The sequence below is a fragment of the Chelon labrosus genome (genome assembly GCF_963514085.1).
Source record: "Chelon labrosus genome assembly, chromosome: 18".
NCBI classification, from domain to species: Eukaryota; Metazoa; Chordata; class Actinopteri; order Mugiliformes; family Mugilidae; genus Chelon; species Chelon labrosus.
In genome coordinates, this window is record NC_140351.1 from 725357 (window position 1) to 747595 (window position 22239).

Genomic DNA, 22239 nt, shown 5'->3' on the forward strand with positions numbered 1-22239 from the left:
CATCTGGTGCCCCCCCTAGAGGCAGCTCCCCTGCATTACTGTGTCCTAACAGCCTTTAAGCTTCATTGACTTTAACAACTAACAGTGGACATTTTCTACAGTTTCTGATACAAACACTCGTCTTGAACTAAAGGACATTTACAGATTTATGGAGGAAAGTTCTGGATGAACATGAATTAGATTCAGTTGGTGATTAAACATATCAGATCTACAACAGTAACAGACAGTGAACTGACCTCAGAGTCTCCAGTCTACAGTCTGGACTCTCCAGAAAACCACACAGCTGCTTCACTCCTGAATCCTTCAGACTGTTGTTACACAGGTCCAGATGTTTCAGATGGGAGGGGTTGGACTTCAGAGCTGAGACCAGAGAATAGCAGCTGAAACTGCAGCCCTGCAATCTAAATAAAGAATAAAGGTGATCTCCAATGAAATGTATGATGTGTTTCATCCTGACTCAGAGCAGCAGCCTTCTATCAGTCTGACTCAACAACATCAGTAACAGTCTGTGACTGTGTATTTAGTTTTTATGATCAGTAGAGAAGAGAATGGACTGTTGCACCAAAGCAGTATATTTACTAGGGCTGAACGATATATCGTTATCATATCTATATCTAGATATGAACATTCAAGATATTAATATCGAAAAAGCAACGATATAAACGACATAGACCCATGACAAACATATGAGGGTGGGAATGAGGGAGACGCGGTGAGTGCGGCCAACTTTAGACAACAAGAGTGTATTGCGAGAAACACCGGGGACTTCTCAGTCATCCCAAAAGAAGCCCAATCAAAGTTTGATTGCTGATGCGTTCAGTAGCGTTACACCGTATGAGTCGACGTCCACCAGACATAAACACATTACAGACGCTATAACATACCACATTGCAAAAGACATGGTACCCGTGTACACAGTCTCGAAAGAGGGCTTTTAAAAAAATGGTATCGATATCGAGATATCTGGCATAATTATCGAGATATGAAATTTTGTCCATATCGTTCAGCCCTAATATTTACCAGGACTTGTTGTTTTAAGATTGGAGGCCAGTTATAGTTTGGGGAGTTTCAGTGATATGTGAAATGTTCTGAGTAATAGTTGATGATGTATGATTGTAATAAATAAGAAGACTGAGTCAATGTTCTTCAACTGTTCAGAAAAACAGAACATTTGAGAAAAAGAAACTTCTTCATATTTGTGCTCATTGAAATACTGAACATTTATCAACTAAAGAACATTTGACACATCAGTCAATGATTTGAACTGAATAAATAAAGAAAACCTACAACAGCTCCAGTCAGTGAACTGACCTCAGAGTCTCCAGTCTACAGTTTGGACTCTCCAGTCCAGCAGACAGATGCTTCACTCCTGAATCCTCCAGGTCATTATGACTCATGTCCAGCTCTGTCAGATAGGAAGGGTTGGACTTCAGAGCTGAGGCCACAACTTCACAGTGAGTCTCTGAGAGTCCACATCCAGTAAATCTGTGATTAGAAAACATATAAATCTGTTATAAAATCAGATCATTTACATTCTAGATCCAGACTGAATGAGGATGAAACAGAGTGAGGTGATCATCTGATGAACATCTGATTGATTCTGTTAATGATCAGGACTCACCGAGCCTTTCTGCAGTTCCTCACAGCTGGGATCAGTCTCTGTCGTCCCTCCTCTGATGTGTTGTACTTCTTCAGGTCCAACTCATCCAGAACCTCCTCTGACATCTGCAGCATGTAGGCCAGAGCTGAGCAGTGGATCTCAGAGAGGTTCTTCTCTGATCTGTTCTTTGTCTTCAGGAACTCTTGGATCTCTTGATGAACTGAGAGGTCGTTCATCTCCATCAGACAGTGGAAGATGTTGATGCTTCTGTCAGGAGACATTTTACTAATCCTCATCTTCTTCAGCTTGTTGATGGCTCTCTGCATGATTTCTGGACTGTTCTCTGTCTGACCCAGCAGACCTCCTAAGAGTCTGCGGTTGGACTCCAGAGAGAGGCCATGAAGGAAGCGAACAAACAGGTCCAGGTGACCATTTTTACTCAGCAGGGATTTCACCATGGCTCCATACAGGAAGTCATCCAGAGGCTTAGTGGAGACCTGGTGGTCTCTCCCCAGGAAGTCATCATCATCATCATCATCATCATCATCATTATCATCATCATCATCAAGATCAAAATCATCATTCCCGCAGTTCCACACAAAGTCCTCCAGCACCTCTGTCTCCTTGTTGGTGTAACAGTGGAAGCCATCTAGAGAATTTTCGCAGTCATCATCCTCATCCTCATCATCAACATCATCATCATCATCATCATCATCAAGATCAACAGAAGAATCATAATCCCAGCTGTTCACCCGGAAACTCCGACTATCAGTGGTATACCGGTGGTCTTTCCCCAGGAAGTCCTCCAGCACCTTTGTCTCCTTGTTAGTGTAACAGTGGATCATGTAGACTGCAGCCAGAAACTCCTGAACGCTCAGATGAACAAAGCAGTAGACTGATTTCTGGAAGATCACACTCTCTCTTTTGAAGATCTCTGTACAAACTCCTGAGTACACTGAGGCCTCTGTCACATCAAGACCACAGAGCTCCAGGTCTTCTTGGTAGAACATGATGTTTCCTTTCTCCAGATGTTCAAACGCCAGCCTCCCCAGCTTCAGAAGAACTTCCCTGTCAGCCTCCATCAGCTCCTGTGGACTCGTCTCATGTCCCTCATGGTACTTGTTCTTCCTCCTCTTTGTCTGAACCATCACAAAGTGTGAGTACATGTCAGTCAGGGTCTTGGGCAGCTCTCCTCTCTGCTCTGTAGTCAACATGTGCTCCAGAACTGTAGCAGTGATCCAGCAGAAGACTGGGACTCCACACAGGATGTGGAGGCTCCTGGATGTCTTGATGTGGGAGATGATTCTGCTGGACAGCTCTTCATCACTGAACCTCCTCCTGAAGTACTCCTCCTTCTGGGCGTCAGTGAAGCCTCGTACTTCTGTTAGCCTGTCAACACATGTAGGAGGGATCTGATTGGCTGCTGCAGGTCGGGAAGTGATCCAGACCAGAGCCGAGGGAAGCAGTTTACCCTTGATGAGGTTTGTCAGCAGCACGTTGACTGATGCCTTCTGTGTGACATCAGACACAACCTCACTGTTGTTGAAGTCCAATGAAAGTCTGCTTTCATCCAGGCCGTCAAAGATGAACAAAAGTTTACAGACAGCCAGCTCCTCTGCTGTGACCTTCTGTAATGTTGGATGGAAAACATGGAGCAGCCTGAGAAGACTGTACTGCTCATCTTTGATCAAGTTCAGCTCCCTGAACGAAAGCACAATCACCACACTGACATCTTGGTTTTCCAAACCCTCTGCCCAGTCCAGAGTGAACTTCTGCACTGAGAAGGTTTTTCCAACACCAGCGACGCCGTTGGTCAGAACCACTCTGATGTGTCTCTGTTGGTCAGGTAAGGCTTTAAAGATGTGGTGGCACTTGATTGGAGTGTCATGGAGGGCCTTCATCTTGGAAGCTGTCTCAAGCTGCTTCACCTCATGTTGGGTATTAACCTCTTCACTCTGTCCCTCTGTGATGTAGAGCTCAGTGTAGATGCTGTTGAGGAGGGTTCCACTTCCTGTTACATCACTTCCTTCAATCACACGTTCACATCTACTCCTCAGACTGATCTTATGTTCATCTAAAACCTCCTGCAGACCAACATCAGCTGGAAAGAAGAACAAACATGAGACAGAAAGAAAACAGTCATCTCTGTTTGAAGCCACAAAGAACAGAAAACTGACTTTAAATGTTTTGTAAAGAGTTTTTTCTTCTCATAATAACTCATTTTTAGAGGAAACATTAGAAATGCTCTTTGTTCTATCAGCCTCTGAGGGGGCGTGTCAGTGTTTGATTGACAGCAGAGGCAGCTCGTCTGCAGCTCTTCATCTAACAGCTCACTGTGGTTGTTCCTTCCTCTCTGTAATATTTAAGACTGATCCACTAATAAAATGATGAGCAATATGTTCATCTCTTGTTTTTAACTGCACTAACAACAAAATACTGCTAATCAGGTGACAAACATTTCCTCTGGCTGTTTCACAATAAAAGCCTCTTAGTGGCTGGTCACAACAGGAACAGATTCATTTATATCAGCAGTAATTAACAAAGCTCAGTTATGAGTAAAATAAGGCTGGTATGTGAAGTGCAGGGAAAGAAAAGAGAATAAATAAAACTGTAGGAAACTAAGAAATGATTTTATCAAGAGTCCATCAGCAGACAGATGTACAGTCTTACTTGTTCTGGATCTTTTTCCACACTGGGGACAGGAGGAGTCTCCTGATGAAGCAGACTGGTCCCAGTATGAGGTGATGCACTGTCTGCAGAACCAGTGTCCACAGCTGCTAGAGACTGGATCCTTCAGGACGTCCTGACACAAAGCACAGCAGGACAGCTGCTCCTCCACAGAAACAGGACTCCTCTTCCTCTCTCTGTCAACACATTTCTTCATCACTAAAACCATTTGCAGATTGTCAACATTTGACAACACTGTCCAGAAGCTCAGACGCTCACAGAGAACAGGAAAAGTTTGAATTGACTTCCTTTGATTTCAACTCTCCTGCTTTCATCAACACCAATCAACTGCTTTTCCTATCTGGCTGTCTTATTAAACACTGAGTCATCTACCTGCCGTTTGCTGTTAATACAAACTCAACACTTCCTGCAGAGACTTCACAGTAAAAGCCTTCCATCAAAGAGAGCTGATTATGTCCTTCACTGTTTTATCTTGAGTTAGTTCAGTCTGAACTGAGCTTAGAAGAGTCTAAGAAGTGTTACTGATAGTGAACTGGACTGATAGGGAGTATTGATCAGATAAAGATCACACTCTAACTATACTGGCTAGTTGCTACACACTGACTATGGGAGGAGGAGAAAACTGCAGTTCAATCCATCCACTAGTAGCCCAGCTGAAAATCTTTACACACTTCAACATTAGGACAAATATATCTGAATGTTGATGAGTGGACATTCTGAAATGGAGGTTCTCAGGTGTTTTACTACACAAATACCATCAGTACTTCCTGGTTCTAAAACCCAGACTAGGATCTTACCTACCTGCACTAAAACATCTGCATCATGACTAGAAATCTTTCAGCAGAACATTTCTGCTTCATCCTAAAATCATCATCTTCCATCAGGTCAGTTTACAGTAGAAACAGTCTCTTACTTTGTGTCTGAGGGTCCAGGTTCTTCACTGAAGTCTGGAGGAATTAATCCTTTGGACCTGTCACTCTTCATAGACAGACAGCTGACTCTGTCCTCCTCTTCCTCCATCTTCTGGACTTCAGTCAGTCTGAGAGGTAAACCAGAAACACTCAGTGAGTTTACATCAACTTCAGTTACAGTCCTCCAGGTTGATCAGAGACTGATGGGAACTGTAGTTTTTATTAAAGTTAAAATAAATACTTGTTTATGTTAGAATATGGTCAGAAAACCACAGGAACGTGTTTAAGCTTTAAAAAGTAAAAATGAACTCTGACAGACTTTTAGAACAGAGTTAGCTTAAAAAGCTGCGTCAGTAGCCGTTAGCTTAGCATAAAAATACTCGATAATTTAGCTTCAAACTGAAGGAAGAGAAGAGTAAAATGATTCTATAATGTTTATTAATCATTCAGTTCAGTGAAACTTTAACAAAACAACAGAAAAGTCCAACAAACTAAAGAAGGAAAACCGTTAGCATTAGCATTAGCATCAACGGTCCCTCTGCAGTCTTCAAAGTGACAGTTGATGCTAATGCTACATTTGTCTGCTAACAACGCAGTTAGCTAACTTATTTAAAAGATGAACTCAAAACACTTAGAAACAGGAGAAATCATTAAAGTCATTCAGCTCTAACACAATAATTTAATTTAACACAAACACAGAGAATTATCGTTTCTGTTACATCTTCCGTTACTGTCATTAACGGTTATCACATCCGGATACGATCCTTTCAAAATAAACTTCACAGGAAATGATAAATACACTTCACAGGAAATACAAAATAAAAGCAGTAGAAGGAAATACACGGAAGAACACAAACACGTGTTCAGTAATAATATAATATAAATAGTCCAGTCTGTCCTGACCACGTCCATCACAGTCTGGTTTGGATCCACCACCAGACATGACAGGGACAGACTGCAGAGAACAGTCAGGGCTGCAGAGAGGATCATTGGTACCGACCTACCCTCCATCCAGGACCTGTACCAGTCCAGGACCAGGAAGTGGGCCAGTAACATCTCCACAGACCCCTCACACCCTGGTCACAACCTGTTTAGACTCCTCCCCTCAGGCCGGCGTTACACAGCACTGTACGCCAAAACCACCTGTTACAAAGACAGTTTCTTCCCCCGGGCTGTGGCTCTGATGAACTCTGAGCAGTCACAGAGTGTGAGACCATCCACATGAACAATGAACAATAACTCTACATTAACTGGATTTACTCAGTGAACAAACCTCTGGATAGTTGAATATATCTGCTCTTATCCTTTATCTCTATTTTTAGTTTTTGTATTTTATTTTATTTTATGTGTACAGTTTGATATTTATTTTTTACACTTATTTAAGTTCTGTGTGTTTCTGTAGAAGAGAGCAAAAGTTACCGGAGTCAAATTCCCTGTATGAGCACACACACATGGACATTAAAGCTGATTCTGATTCTATCAGAGTCAGTCTGACTGAGAACAGGAAGTAAAACACAAACTACGCAGTTTAATAAAAGCAGCAGAACTACAACTGATTAATCACTAGTTTGTTTCAATGGTTGAATCAAACTGTTAAATTCTGACTCTTCTTCCCTCTACAGTCCACATGAAGAAGAAGAAGAAGAAGAAGAAGAAGAATATTAACACTCACTTCGCTTCAACCTTCAGTTTTCCTCCTTCTCCTCTGAATCAAAATGGAGTCTGAACAAACTGTAGTTTCGTTTCTGCTCCGTTTACCGGAAGTCATGTGGTGTGTGTGTGTGTGTGTGTGTGTGTGTGTGTGTGTGTGTGTGTGTGTGCGCATGCGCACTGGTGCAGCTCTCTTTGTGAGGACCAGTTTGTGTTTTCTACCATCAGAGTGAGGACATTTTGGCCGGTCCTGTCTTCTCGTCCTCCTCTAATGGAGTCAGTCTGAGATGAATCAGGACCAACAAGTCTTTAAAGAGACACACTCCAAGAAAACTACACACACACATTTCTTATTCTTCATTTAAGACGATGTAAGAAGGAAAGAAGGAAGAAGGAAAATTTGTAGGAGTGACCAGTGACTCAGAGGAACAGGCTGGGTGATGACCAGGAAAGCTTGGTGACAACTGGAGAGACAGTGGACAGCACGGAGGGACAGCAACCGGGACAGGAAGGGTTAGCTGCCCCACCTGCATCAGAACCCAAGCAAGCTACAGATCAACCCACAGGAAAACACCTGCAGGAGCCCGAGGGTTAAAAATGAGCATTTTATTTATGACTGAGTGAATCTGTTCAATCACTTCAGTCCCTGAAAATAGAGGATTGTGTGTTAAATGTTTTTAATTCCTCCAGATTTCCTCCAGTTTGGATGTGAATACTCTCAAATTAAAGCTGAGACTCTGCAGTCTTTAAGACCACCTTCATTTTATAACTGTAACTTGAATAAACTTTGGTTAACTGCTAGAATAACAAATACATTTCAGTTAAACTCAATCAACCATCAGAGACAGAAAATCAACTGGAACTGACAGAAGTGATTAAAATGAGTCATGAACAAGTTAGTAGTAGTTCTCTTACCTTGTGTCTGAGGGTCCAGGTTCTTCACTGAAGTCTGGAGGAATTAATCCTTTGGACCAGTCACTCTTCATAGACAGACATCTGACTCTGTCCTCCTCTTCCTCCATCTTCTGGACTTCAGTCAGTCTGAGAGGTAAACCAGAAACACTCAGTGAGTTTACATCAACTTCAGTTACAGTCCTCCAGGTTGATCAGAGACTGATGGGAACTGTAGTTTTATTAAAGTTAAAATAAATACTTGTTTATGTTAGAATATGGTCAGAAAACCACAGGAACGTGTTTAAGCTTTAAAAAGTAAAAATGAACTCTGACAGACTTTTAGAACAGAGTTAGCTTAAAAAGCTGCGTCAGTAGCCGTTAGCTTAGCATAAAAATACTCGATAATTTAGCTTCAAACTGAAGGAAGAGAAGAGTAAAATGATTCTATAATGTTTATTAATCATTCAGTTCAGTGAAACTTTAACAAAGCAACAGAAAAGTCCAACAAACTAAAGAAGGAAAACCGTTAGCATTAGCATTAGCATCAACGGTCCCTCTGCAGTCTTCAAAGTGACAGTTGATGCTAATGCTACATTTGTCTGCTAACAACGCAGTTAGCTAACTTATTTAAAAGATGAACTCAAAACACTTAGAAACAGGAGAAATCATTAAAGTCATTCAGCTCTAACACAATAATTTAATTTAACACAAACACAGAGAATTATCGTTTCTGTTCCATCTTCCGTTACTGTCATTAACGGTTATCACATCCGGATACGTTCCTTTCAAAATAAACTTCACAGGAAATGATAAATACACTTCACAGGAAATACAAAATAAAAGCAGTAGAAGGAAATACACGGAAGAACACAAACACGTGTTCAGTAATAATATAATATAAATAGTCCAGTCTGTCCTGACCACGTCCATCACAGTCTGGTTTGGATCCACCACCAGACATGACAGGGACAGACTGCAGAGAACAGTCAGGGCTGCAGAGAGGATCATTGGTACCGACCTTCCCTCCATCCAGGACCTGTACCAGTCCAGGACCAGGAAGTGGGCCAGTAACATCTCCACAGACCCCTCACACCCTGGTCACAACCTGTTTAGACTCCTCCCCTCAGGACGGCGTTACAGAGCACTGTACGCCAAAACCACCTGTTACAAAGACAGTTTCTTCCCCCGGGCTGTGGCTCTGATGAACTCTGAGTAGTCACAGAGTGTGAGACCATCCACATGAACAATGAACAATAACTCTACATTAACTGGATTTACTCAGTGAACAAACCTCTGGATAGTTGAATATATCTGCTCTTATCCTTTATCTCTATTTTTTGTTTTTGTATTTTATTTTATTTTATGTGTACAGTTTGATATTTATTTTTTACACTTATTTAAGTTCTGTGTGTTTCTGTAGAAGAGAGCAAAAGTTACCGGAGTCAAATTCCCTGTATGAGCACACACACATGGACATTAAAGCTGATTCTGATTCTATCAGAGTCAGTCTGACTGAGAACAGGAAGTAAAACACAAACTACGCAGTTTAATAAAAGCAGCAGAACTACAACTGATTAATCACTAGTTTGTTTCAATGGTTGAATCAAACTGTTAAATTCTGACTCTTCTTCCCTCTACAGTCCACATGAAGAAGAAGAAGAAGAAGAAGAAGAAGAAGAAGAATATTAACACTCACTTCGCTTCAACCTTCAGTTTTCCTCCTTCTACTCTGAATCAAAATGGAGTCTGAACAAACTGTAGTTTCGTTTCTGCTCCGTTTACTGGAAGTCATGTGGTGTGTGTGTGTGTGTGTGTGTGTGTGTGTGTGTGTGTGTGTGTGTGTGTGCGCACTCGCACGCGCACGCGCACTGGTGCAGCTCTCTTTGTGAGGACCAGTTTGTGTTTTCTACCATCAGAGTGAGGACATTTTGGCCGGTCCTGTCTTCTCGTCCTCCTCTAATGGAGTCAGTCTGAGATGAATCAGGACCAACAAGTCTTTAAAGAGACACACTCCAAGAAAACTACACACACACATTTCTTATTCTTCATTTAAGACGATGTAAGAAGGAAAGAAGGAAGAAGGAAAATTTGTAGGAGTGACCAGTGACTCAGAGGAACAGGCTGGGTGATGACCAGGAAAGCTTGGTGACAACTGGAGAGACAGTGGACAGCACGGAGGGACAGCAACCGGGACAGGAAGGGTTAGCTGCCCCACCTGCATCAGAACCCAAGCAAGCTACAGATCAACCCACAGGAAAACACCTGCAGGAGCCCGAGGGTTAAAAATGAGCATTTTATTTATGACTGAGTGAATCTGTTCAATCACTTCAGTCCCTGAAAATAGAGGATTGTGTATTAAAATGTTTTTAATTCCTCCAGATTTCCTCCAGTTTGGATGTGAATACTCTCAGATTAAAGCTGAGACTCTGCAGTCTTTAAGACCACCTTCATTTTATAACTGTAACTTGAATAAACTTTGGTTAACAGCTAGAATAACAAATACATTTCAGTTAAACTCAATCAACCATCAGAGACAGAAAATAAACTGGAACTGACAGAAGTGATTAAAATGAGTCATGAACAAGTTAGTAGTAGTTCTCTTACCTTGTGTCTGAGGGTCTAGGTTCTATACTTAAGACTGGAAGATGATCTTTGGACCAGTCACTCTTCATAGACAGACAGCTGACTCTGTCCTCCTCTTCCTCCATCTTCTGGACTTCAGTCAGTCTGAGAGGTAAACCAGAAACCATACCATACACCAGTTACCATAACATAACCACTATAAACTGATGACTTTTAAAACCTTCTGGTCACATATAAGATATTGAAGAAATTAAAACAGGCCTGTAACAGAGTTATCCGTTAAGAAGAATATTAACACTCACCTCCCTTCAACCTTCAGTTTTCCTCCTTCTACTCTGAATCAAAGTCTGAACAAACTGACTGAACACTTTCACTGCTCAAGGATTAAAGAGAAGTTCTCCAACAGGTGCAGCAACACATTACAAACCAGGGTGAACACTGGATTCCACTTCCAGGTCTCATTTGTAGTTTAATTTCTGTGTATCGCTAATAGTTATAATTCATAAAGAACTACACAGAACACACGGAACTAACTGTGAATGCCACCGACGCATTGAATGAAATGCGAATGAAGCGGTAAATGGATGTAAGGATTTAAGACTTGACGAAATGTAATTTAAGACCTACGATGCAAAATATGCTCGTATTTAAGATTTTCTAAGGCTTTAAATTGGCATTATCAAATTTAAGACTTTTTAAAACTCTGCGGAAACCCTGTGTTCAAAAGTTTAAATAACTGTTCAGTTCCATTGACTGCTGTCATTAAAGAAACACATGATCACCATGATTCCTTTAAGTTTCTGTGTCAGTCTCCATCTCCATCATCCCCCCACCCCCTCAAACACCCTCAGAGCTGGAAACTGAGGGAAACACTGATGTTCTATGAGTCCTGGCATCTGGGTTGTTTCAAAGACTCACAAGAGCTTTAAACTGTTCAGTAAAATGATTCTATAATGTATATGAAGGCCTGCAGCAGACTCTCTAAGGAAGCTGAGCTCCTTCAATGTTTACAACAAGATGCTGGAGATCTTCTACCAGTCTGTTGAGGCCAGCAGCCTTTTCTCTGCTGTGGTCTGCTGGAGGAACATCATTACAAGCAGTGACACCAACAAACTGAACAAACTCATCAGGAAGGCTGGCTCTATCATTGGCTGCAGACAGGAAACATTAGAATCAGTGGTGGAGAGGAGGACTCTGAACAATCTGTTATCAATCACGGATAACCCTGACCACCCTCTCTACCAGATAAGACACAGACAACAGAGCAACGTCTCCAGAAGACTCAGACAACAGAGCAACGTCTCCAGAAGACTCAGACAACAGAGCAACGTCTCCAGAAGACTCAGACAACGGAGCAACGTCTCCAGAAGACTCAGACAACAGAGCAACGTCTCCAGAAGACTCAGACAACAGAGCAACGTCTCCAGAAGACTCAGACAACGGAGCAACGTCTCAAAGAACTCTACAGGAAATCTTTCTCAAGTCATCAGTCTGTACAACTCCTGATCTGGGTGTGACAGATGACTCTCTGGACTTCTGATTTTCTGGTACATTTTCACATGGTTGTTTGGTTATTGGTGGTAAATTCATTACATTTCATTGCAGGTTAATTTTTTAATATTAACTTATTTTAATATTCACTTATTTTAATATTCACCTATATTATAATATTATAATTCTTGTAGACATAAGACATGTTTATTAATCCCACGTGTGGGACATTACCTTGTCACAGTAGCGCAGGAATGTGGCAAAAAATACTTCAAAAAACATATTTTATATATTAAATATATATATTGTAAATATTGTGTATAGATTTCAGTTTTTAGTTCTCTATTTTTTATTTTGTTTATTGTTGATTTTAGTCTTTTGTTATATATTATGTGTGGTGTCGAGTGTCTGTACGTTGCTGCTACAACGGTCACATTTCAGTCTCTATCATCTACCTATAATACAAAATAAAAGCAGTAGAAGGAAATACACAGAAGAACACAAACACGTACTCAGTACCGAAAATAAACCATTAATGGTCATATATAATATAATATAATATAATATAATATAATATAATATCAGAGTCAGTCTGACTGAGAACAGGAAGTAAAACACAAACTACGCAGTTTAATAAAAGCAGCAGAACTACAACTGATTAATCACTAGTTTGTTTCAATGGTTGAATCAAACTGTTAAATTCTGACTCTTCTTCCCTCTACAGTCCACATGAAGAAGAAGAAGAAGAAGAAGAAGAAGAAGAAGATTAACACTCACTTCGCTTCAACCTTCAGTTTTCCTCCTTCGACTCTGAATCAAAATGGAGTCTGAACAAACTTTAGTTTCGTTTCTGCTCCGTTTACCGAAAGTCACGGGGGGGGGGGGGGTTCTTGTACAGCTCTCTTTGTGAGGACCACGTTGAGTTTTCTACCGTCAGAGTGAGGACATCTAGACCGCTCCTCTGTTCTCCACCTCCTCTAATGAATTCCAGAGTTTCCAACCGTCCCTTGAAAAACAGAATCTTCTGGTATGTACAAACAAAAGTACTTTGTCCCGTATTGAGCTGAAACAGGACGCACTTTGTCCCGTATTACCGTGAGAATCAAAAATAGTGAGTAAAATGTGGAATTAATACAGGGGCGGACTGACGTACGCGACACCGGGGATTTCCTGAAATGGAGCACACCTCAGTCCCCCAGACATGAAATCCCATTGGTCAAGTTAGATTGATTGACAGCCATCCAGCCAATCACAGCCATTTGACCAAACCCACTCGTCCCGGCCTTCACGGGAAAGTAAACAGTTACATGTTAACATGGAGCTACCGTCAATCACTAAGAATGAAACGGTAATTTAACAAGTTAATAATGTAGATTGTTTTCTGTAAATAACTAAACTATGTCTTGCTTTGTGGCATGTCAGCTAATATTAAACAAGCCAGGTGGCAAACAAAGTTAATGCAAGCCCAGTAAAGTTAATGGTAACTGACAGTTTTCTAGAGCCATCCACTGATTTAGATATTATTCAACATTATCATTATTATTTGTGTTAGGAATGACAAAAAGGAAAAGGCAGCAGAAGACTGACTTATTTTTCAACTCAAGTTGTCATTTAATTATGTGACAGGAGGGAAACAGAAATCTGTCAATCCATAAATGCACTAATTCTATTTTATAGTAGTACATATTCTTACATTAATGCCATGTAGGTGTTCATTTAGTAACTTAAAGCTGTTTGTTGGAGCTTAAAACCTTCTTTTCAATGAAGAAAATCCCCTACATCAGCTCATCCCTGTTACTCAGAAACTGGAAAAGAATACGTATGAACAGGGGCGGATGGTGTATAGGGGCGATTTGGGCGACGCTCTACCAGCTGGGAGAAAGAGGATTTTTTTTTTTTTACAAATTCTATCACAGCAAAAGTAGTTTTCAGTGTTCTAGACATATTATCTGTCATTGTCCAATCAGAATCGTCAGGTTCAAGTCGCGTTTCAAATGGTCCCGCCTCTCTGGGCGAATTCATCAACGTGGAAAATCGCCCAAGCTTCTCCCATTAGGCGCGTTCGACTTGTCTGCGCCTGTCTGAGGTTAAGGTGCTTACGTCAACGTGATCTTACGCCGACTGTAGGGGTGGAGCATAAAACAGCTGCAGACAAGTCGGACACGGTCAACTTCGTGTAAACAATGGCGGATCTCGCGGTGTTTGCATTCGTTGTTGCCGACGAAATAGAACCTTTGGAGTTACCGGAATTTATACCCGTGTTACAACAAGCATGCTGTATGCAAAGGATTGTGAATAGCAGCAAATCTACTGAATAAGGATTAAGTACCATAGTGCTTTGGTCTCCAATCTTGGTGAAAATGAACTGCTGATTAGGCTACTTATTTGAATATTTACTTTTACACCCAAAGTCGTTTAGCACCTGTAACTCAACCATGAAACGAATTCACAGAAAGATATTGAGATGGAGATTAAATGCCATTTGTTTTCATTTTTGGACAGACAGGTGTGAAGAAGAACCCCAAAAATCTACTAACCGTTAACAAGATTTGAACTACGGACAGCCGATCGCCAGACTGACGTGTTACCCACTAAACCAATTTAGGATGATACTGAAGAAGCAGTACTACGATATAAGTAAAGGATAATGGACGACACTTCTACAAATGTAATGCACGCGTTCTAGATGGTAAAACGGCCCAACGCGAAGCCTTAAGCCTAATTTATGCTTCCGCGTTGACACAGCGCGTCCGTGCGTACGGACCTATTGCGTCCTTGCGGACCCCCGTGCGTCCTACGCAAGGGCCAGACGCGCACCTCCCAAAAATCCTCGACGCGCGTCGAGGCGACGCAACAGCAACGCAGCAGCAACGCAGCGGCATTGGCTGTGATTGGTCCGCTAACTACATCCGCTGGAGACCGCTTTTCCGGTCTCCACTCATAAACATCATTGTCTCCTTTGTCGTGCCCTAATTTGCAATAGAAGTATTTCTTCCTCTGCTTGAATAATTTGGAGCTCCAACGCCAGTCTCTCTGTCTTGGTGTCCATCGTTCACTGTGACTACGACAAAAACCGGAAGGTAAATAACTATACGAGGCGAGATACGTCACAAGAGTCTCGGTCGGTCGGTCACAAAAAACCATAGCGCCCTCTACCGGTGTGGCATGCATTTCGACACGTGAACCCCACGCAGAACCATCACGGTCTCACAACTGCGTGGCCATTGCGTGACCACTACGCGGAAGCATAATCTAACCTTTAGAATGTAACCTGCGTTGTGCTGAGCTCTGCACACGCCCGGACTCGAACCAGCAGCACCTCGGATCGGGAGGCGAGCGTGCTGACAGTTGAGCCAATAGCCCAGGGTGTTTTTTATTTTTTATTATATACTCTAATGGAGTGAAGTCCATTATCCCGCTTATTCTACTGTTACCAACATGTTAAAAATGCCTTTTTACTGTTTAATGGAAGAAATGAACTCTGCATTGAGCTGCAGTCAGATGTACAACGTTTTCAGTAGGCCAGCCTACCATTGTTGCAGAAATCACATATAAGAAGGTATCCCTTCCATTTCTGTTCATTTTCGCATATTCCAACATAACGAAGCGAGAAACGTCAAAATCGTCATGAGGAGATTCCTCCCAAACTGCCCAATCACGTCTTTGACCTGACGTCATGAGGGCGGGTTTCCGGTCGTGCAGTTCGTTGGAGAGCAACTGCAAGATCTGTCTGCAGGCGAAGAGTAAAACAATTCTAAATTCATGGTTGCAAAGAGATTTGTCTATATTTGGAAGGGTTTTATTATCTAAAATGGAAGCTCTCTCACGTTTTAATTATCCAGCATACTCCTTAGCTATCCCTACTAACATGACTAAAAACATCAACCAAATTATTTATAACTTCATTTGGAAGAATAGACATCATTATATGAGAAAGGGTGACATAGTTAAGTCAATAGAAGAAGGAGGGCTAAATGCTATCGACTTTGACCCCATGAAGCTAAAATGGTTAAAAAGTTTCATAACGCAATATGAACACTTTTGGTTTCACTTGCCTTCAAAAATATTTATGGATGTTGGAGGTATTACATTTTTATTAACATGTGATTTTGAGATTAGCAAACTGCCAATTAAGCTGTCTGAATTTCACCAGCAAGTCCTCCATTATTGGAAACTTATCTACAAACACAATTTTTCTCCACATAATACCCCAATTTGGAACAACCGGTACATACTGATAAAAAAGAAGTCAATTTATTTTAAAGAATGGAAGGAAAGTGGAATCTGGTCTATCCAACATCTTATGGATGGGAGAGGAAACATATTAGATTTTGATGATTTTAATCATAAATATAATATTGATTGCTCCAGAAACGACTACTGGGCTGTAATTAATGCAATTCCACAGGCTCTCATCTGTATGATTAAGGGCACTTTAATGTACATGCAGATAACACCTGAATTACTCACCCTGTCCATAAATAACCAACCTTTCTTAGAGAAAAAATGTAATAACAAATTTCTGAGATCTACTCTCACCAAAGAATTTTTTCCATTTTCTCTCAAAAGAAAACATATATTAAAAGAATACTCCACCTTGGATGCCAAGAGAATTAGATGTAAATTCCTTAGCTTTCCCATCCCCCCTAAAGCGAAAGAGGTACACTTCAAAACAATAAATGACATTTATCCTTGCGGTGAATTCCTAAGACTTAAATTTAATTTGGATTGTAATGAATGTGCCTTCTGTAAAACAGAAGCAGAAACACTTGAACATTTAATATTCTCTTGCAATCTATCTGACTTGTTTTGGAAGGACTTCAAAAATTGGATAACCTATAATAAAATAGATGTACCACCCCTAACCTATAATAATGTGAGATTTGGTTTCATAATGGAGGACAGAAAGTTAGAATATAACATAAATAACCTGATTATACTTGCTAAATACTTTCTACACAAATGTAAATTTTCAAAAACTACCCCACATTTCAACATTTTTTTAAAAGATCTGCACCTCTACTTTGATTCATTAAAATTTATGAAATCAAAGAAAGCCCTACAGCTGTATGACAGTTTATCAACATTTACTTTTGATTGATCCCCTTTAAGATTTTCTTTTCTATTGCTTTACTTTCTATTATTGTTCTGTTTATATCCTTTCTTTTTTGTGAATAAGAAACGCCACGCTCAGTTCTGAAAGAAACAACGTTTTGTAGTTGTATTCGAATATGCTTATGTGTGTTGTATTTTTGCATTTTGCAATAAAGGAGAAGGAAGAAAAAAGAAAAAAAAAAAAAAAAAAAAAAAAAGATCTGTCTGCAGGCGAAGACTCCCGCGATATTTTAAGGTCATGTGACATGGTGACGTAGTGGTAAGTCCCTCCCCGTCTGACTCAAGTCGGACAGGATTTCTAACCAGCATGCATTGCGCCCATCCCAGCATGCATTGCGCCCATCCCAGCATGCATCACGTCAAGTCAGACTCAGACAGATCTGCATCAAGTCGAACGCGCCGAGCCTTTGTTATAAAGTCGCCGCCAGGAGGAGTCAAGATGGGAAGTTTTTTTTTTTTTTTTTTTTTTTTTTTAAACTTTATTGAAAATTGAACAAACAAAACAGAGAAATAGAAAGTTTAGCCAGGGGGCCACAAACAAGAAACAGTTCACATAAAAACATTAAATACATTACACAAACCTACTGTTTTGATGGCTTTGGTGTTAGTGGAGTTCCTAATAGTGTGAATGTACTGCTTGGTTTCATTTTGAAAAAAACGAAAACAAGGATTTTTATTGATATATCTGCATTTATGAATATGGAATTTGGCTAATAAAATAATAAGGTTAATTATATAGTACTGGTTGCTTTTAGATGGAGTAAAAGATGTGAAACCAAACAGTACATTCTCAAAACAAAGAGTAAAACTGTCATCAATATGAGTAGAAATAAAAAGACTAACATCATTCCAGAAACTATTTGAAAAAGTACAAGACCAAAACAGATGAAAATTGTCTTCTGGGCATTGTCAAGATGGGAAGTTATCGGGAAGTCGACTTCCGGGCGAAGTAGGTGCGAGAATCACTGGACTTCCGGTTAAGGAAGCACGAGGAGAGTGGCGGTTTGTTTGAATCTCCGAGAGATACTTTCGTTAATATTAAAGTTTGTCTGGCGGTTTGGCATAATCTGATTTGTGACTGGGTCTGAATAGAATAATGGAGGAGGATGAGGGGAATGAGGATTGGATGGAAGGTCTGGAGGATTGGAGGGGTCGGGGTTGTGGACGGGGTAGAGGGAGAGGAGGATTGAGCAATGCTAGGTCTGAGGGAGTGGGGAAGGGACCGTCGAAGAGGAGTATTGAGGATGTACCCGATGCGGTAAGAGATGTGCGTAGGAAGGTAAGTCAGGAAGAGGAATTGAAAATAGTTGTGAAATTTAAAGAGGGGCATGATATAGGCGAAATTGGTTTGTTTTCTTTGACTAATGGATTGAAAAGGGCAGTAGGTGACATAGTTATGGCAAAGGTGTTAAGAGTTGGCAGACTGCTAATTAGATGCAAGGATATTGAGCAAAGAGACAAGGCTATGAGAATACAATCGGTGTGTAAGAAAGAAGTGAGTGAAGTGCGAATCTTCGGAGGTATAAGAGCAAGAGGAGTGATATCAGGTATACCGATTGGGGAAAAATTGGATGATCTTAAAAAGAATATTAGGGGAGGAACAGTAGTGGATATAAAAAGATTACAAGCAAAGCGGGATGGAGAAAAAGTAGATAGCACTTCCGCACTTTTGGAATTCAAGGATGAAGTGTTGCCAGAGAAAGTAATGGTGGGTTATTTGAGCTTCAGGGTGCGGGAGTATATCCCTCCTCCAATTCGATGCTATAGATGTCAAAGGTATGGTCATATAGCTAAAGTTTGCAAAGGGAAATTAAGGTGTGGGAAATGTGGAGGAGAGCATGAATATGGGGAATGTGGAGAGGGAGTTGAGAGGAAATGTTGTAACTGTGGTGGGGATCATACGGCTGCGTATGGGGGTTGTCCTGTAAGTAAAAAGGCAGTTGTGGTGCAGCAGGTACGGACTACACAGAACATTACATATGCTGAAGCTGTAAAGGTTGTCAATAAGGAGAGGAAAGAGACACATGAGATACCGGTAACACAAGAAAATGAAGCTGAAAGCAGAAGGCCTAAGGAGGATGTGATAAACTCAGAGAAGCTGATTCTGTTTATAGCGTATGTGGTTAATTGTGCTGATCAAGCTAAAACAAAAACTGAGAAAATAAAAATTATTGTTAAAGCTGCTGCAAAATTCTTGAATATGGAGAATTTATCATGGGAAAAGATACAAGCTAATCTCATACAGGGTGAAACAAGTGATCCAATATCAACACCTGTAACAACTTATTGATTTTACAGTGGAATGCAAGAAGTCTTATAGCAAATGGGCAAGAATTAAAAGGTTTTATTAACAATTTAGAGATAAAACCAGATGTAATTTGCATTCAGGAGACATGGCTTAAACAATCATTAGATTTTGTTATAAAGGGGTACATAAGTGTTAGAAGGGATAGAGTGGAGGGAAATGGTGGCGGGTGTGCTACATTTGTAAAAAGGGGGATTCAGTTCAGAGAGGTTAAGAAGGGTAGGGATTTGGAATATATTGTAATAGAAATATGGACGAATAGGGGTAGTATGGGTATCATCAATTTTTACAATCCATGCAAACAATTAGAAGTTGAACATCTGGATGAAATGTGGGAGAACTTAAATGGGAAAGGTATTTGGTGTGGCGATTTTAATGCTCATAGTACTCTTTGGGGGGATAGGGATGATTCAAATGGAAATGTGATTGAGGAATATTTAGGTGAGAAGGGGTTAATATGCTTGAATGATGGATCAGGTACGAGAATAGATGTAGCAAGGGGGTATGAATCAGCTATAGATCTGACTTTAGCTACAAAGGCAGTAGCTGACAAGTGCAACTGGGATATATTGAGGGAAAGTACCATAGGCAGTGATCATTTTCCAATTGCTATTAATGTAGGAGTGGAGCTGGTAAGAGAGCTTGTAATGAGGGAAGGTAGGTGGATGTTAAAAAAGGCTGACTGGGAAAAATTTAGAGAAGTTAGTGAATACAGACTGTTGGGTGTAAATAAGGATCAAAGTATTGAGAATTTATGTAGGGAAATCAGCAGCAGCCTGGTAGATGCAGCAGAAGCAGGTATTCCAAAAACTAAAACTAAAAATGTCAATAGAATTGTACCATGGTGGACTAAGGAATGTAGCGAGTGTATTAAGAATAGGAATAGATGATTTAGAATTTTAAAAAGGACACACAGTTTTCAGAGGATGATTGAATACAAGAGATTGCAAGCAATTGTGAGACAAACAATAAAGAAGGCAAAGAAAGTTTACTGGGAAAGGTTTTGTGATTCTATTGGTGGACCACTCCAATACAACAAGTGTGGGGAATGATAAAGAAAATGAGGGGTAATGGGAGAGAATATGAATATCCTGTGATGATGGATGATAACAGGATTATCACTAATAGTAGAGACAAGGCTGAAGTTATAGCAAAAACATTAGTAAAGGTACATAGTGAAGAAAATTTAGATCAGGAAGAAAGGGAAGGAAGGGAAGTTACTTTAATAAGATATAGAGCAGAGTTGGGTAACAATAGTGAGGAAGGTGGAGTGATGGATGTAATATTTACAATGAAGGAATTGAATTGTGCTTTGAAGAAAGTGGGTAAATCTACACCAGGAAAGGATAAGGTTTGCTATGCTATGCTAGAGAATCTAACTGATAAAGGTAAGGAAGTTATATTGATTCTTTTTAACAAAATATGGGTGGAAGGGGTAATTCCATGTGCTTGGAAGGAATCAATTATTATTCCTATTAGAAAGCCTGGTAAAGATGCTAAATTGCCTAGTAGTTATAGACCTATTGCACTTACATCCCAGTTGGGCAAAACCATGGAAAGAATGGTAAATGATAGATTGGTATTCTTACTAGAAACTAGAGGTGTGTTAAAGAATTACCAGAGTGGTTTTAGGAAAGGTAGGGGGACCATGGACCCAACTGTGCTGCTTGAAGATGATATAAGAAAGGCTCAGGTAAACAAAGAAACTGTTTTAGCTATATTTTTTGATATAGAAAAAGCGTATGATATGATGTGGAAGGAGGGTCTTCTTATCAAATTATATCAGTTGGGAGTAAAGGGGAGAGTGTTTGCGTGGGTAAAGTCATTTTTATCTGAAAGAAGAATTAAAGTCAAAATAAATGGGGTATTGAGTGAGGAATATGAGGTAGACAATGGGACTCCTCAAGGCAGTATTATTAGTCCATTACTATTTTCATTATTGATAAATGACATATTTAACAATGTAGAAAGGTCTATTGGTGTGGCTTTATTTGCAGATGATGGAGCAATGTGGAAAAGGGGGAGGAATGTCCAGCACATTGCAAGTAAGATGCAACAAGCAGTGGATGTAGTACATAAATGGGCAATTGAGTGGGGATTCAGGATATCTGTTGAAAAAACAAAGATGATTTTCTTTACTAGGAGGAAAATAAGTCGGGAGTTAAAGATCCAAATATCAGATAAGGAATTGGAAAGAGTAGAGTGTTTTAAGTATCTTGGGATGTGGTTTGATAAAAGATTAACATGGGCAGTACATATTCAAAAGATGGTAGAGAAGTGTAAAAAGGTATTGAATGTAATGAGATGTATGCGTGGGGTAGAATGGGGTGCAAATAGGAGTGCCATGCAAACAATGTATGTTGGAATGATTAGGTCAGTTTTTGATTATGGATGTGTTCTATATGGGTCTGCTGCTAAGACTGTGTTAAATAAATTGGACAGAATACAGAGTCAAGCTTTAAGATTATGTTGTGGAGCTATGAGGACAACCCCAGTGGCAGCCATCCAAGTTGAGATGGGGGAGATGCCTCTTGATCTCAGAAGGGATCAGCTCAGTCTAGTATACTGGACAAACCTTAAAGGTCATAGGATAGACCATATAAGTCAATCAACTCTGGTACAGTGTCAAGAGAGACAGAAAGGTACAAAGAGTAGTTTTGGGTGGATTATTAAACAGAAAGTAAATGAGATGGAAATAGCCTCATTAGATCTAAGTCCTACAGTAGTGTATTCAAGAGTTCCTTTATGGACTCTTGAATATCTTTCAGTTGATCTTAGTCTATTGGAAGAAGCTAGGAATGAGGGTATAGATAGTTATGAGGTGCAGGGGTATTTAAGGGAGAGATATGGGGATAGAATTATATTGTACACAGATGGGTCCAAAAGGGATGTGAGAGTGGGAGTGGCTTTTGTTATTCCAAAGTTAAAAATAACATCACAAAATAGAATTAATGATAATTTAGCAGAATATACAGCAGAATTAATTGCTATTTTGATGGCAC

The 22239-nt window shown here is 40.2% G+C and overlaps 1 protein-coding gene across 11 annotated transcripts in view; it reads right to left on the reverse strand.

The window, feature by feature from the left end:
* Nucleotides 1–22239, reverse strand: part of LOC311503225 (uncharacterized protein) — a 300665-nt gene that overhangs the window by 171186 nt on the left and 107240 nt on the right. For 8 of the 11 annotated variants that reach the window (XM_084565826.1, XM_084565827.1, XM_084565823.1 and 5 more), the window contains 6 exons: nt 7765–7890; nt 5202–5327; nt 4271–4464; nt 1622–3701; nt 1312–1485; nt 237–401 (listed from right to left, as the gene is read on the reverse strand). In XM_084565826.1, the coding sequence (XP_084421952.1) occupies nt 237–401; nt 1312–1485; nt 1622–3701; nt 4271–4464; nt 5202–5327; nt 7765–7890 (2865 nt within the window). The other 3 variants (XM_084565828.1, XM_084565820.1, XM_084565821.1) reach the window with 3 other exon arrangements.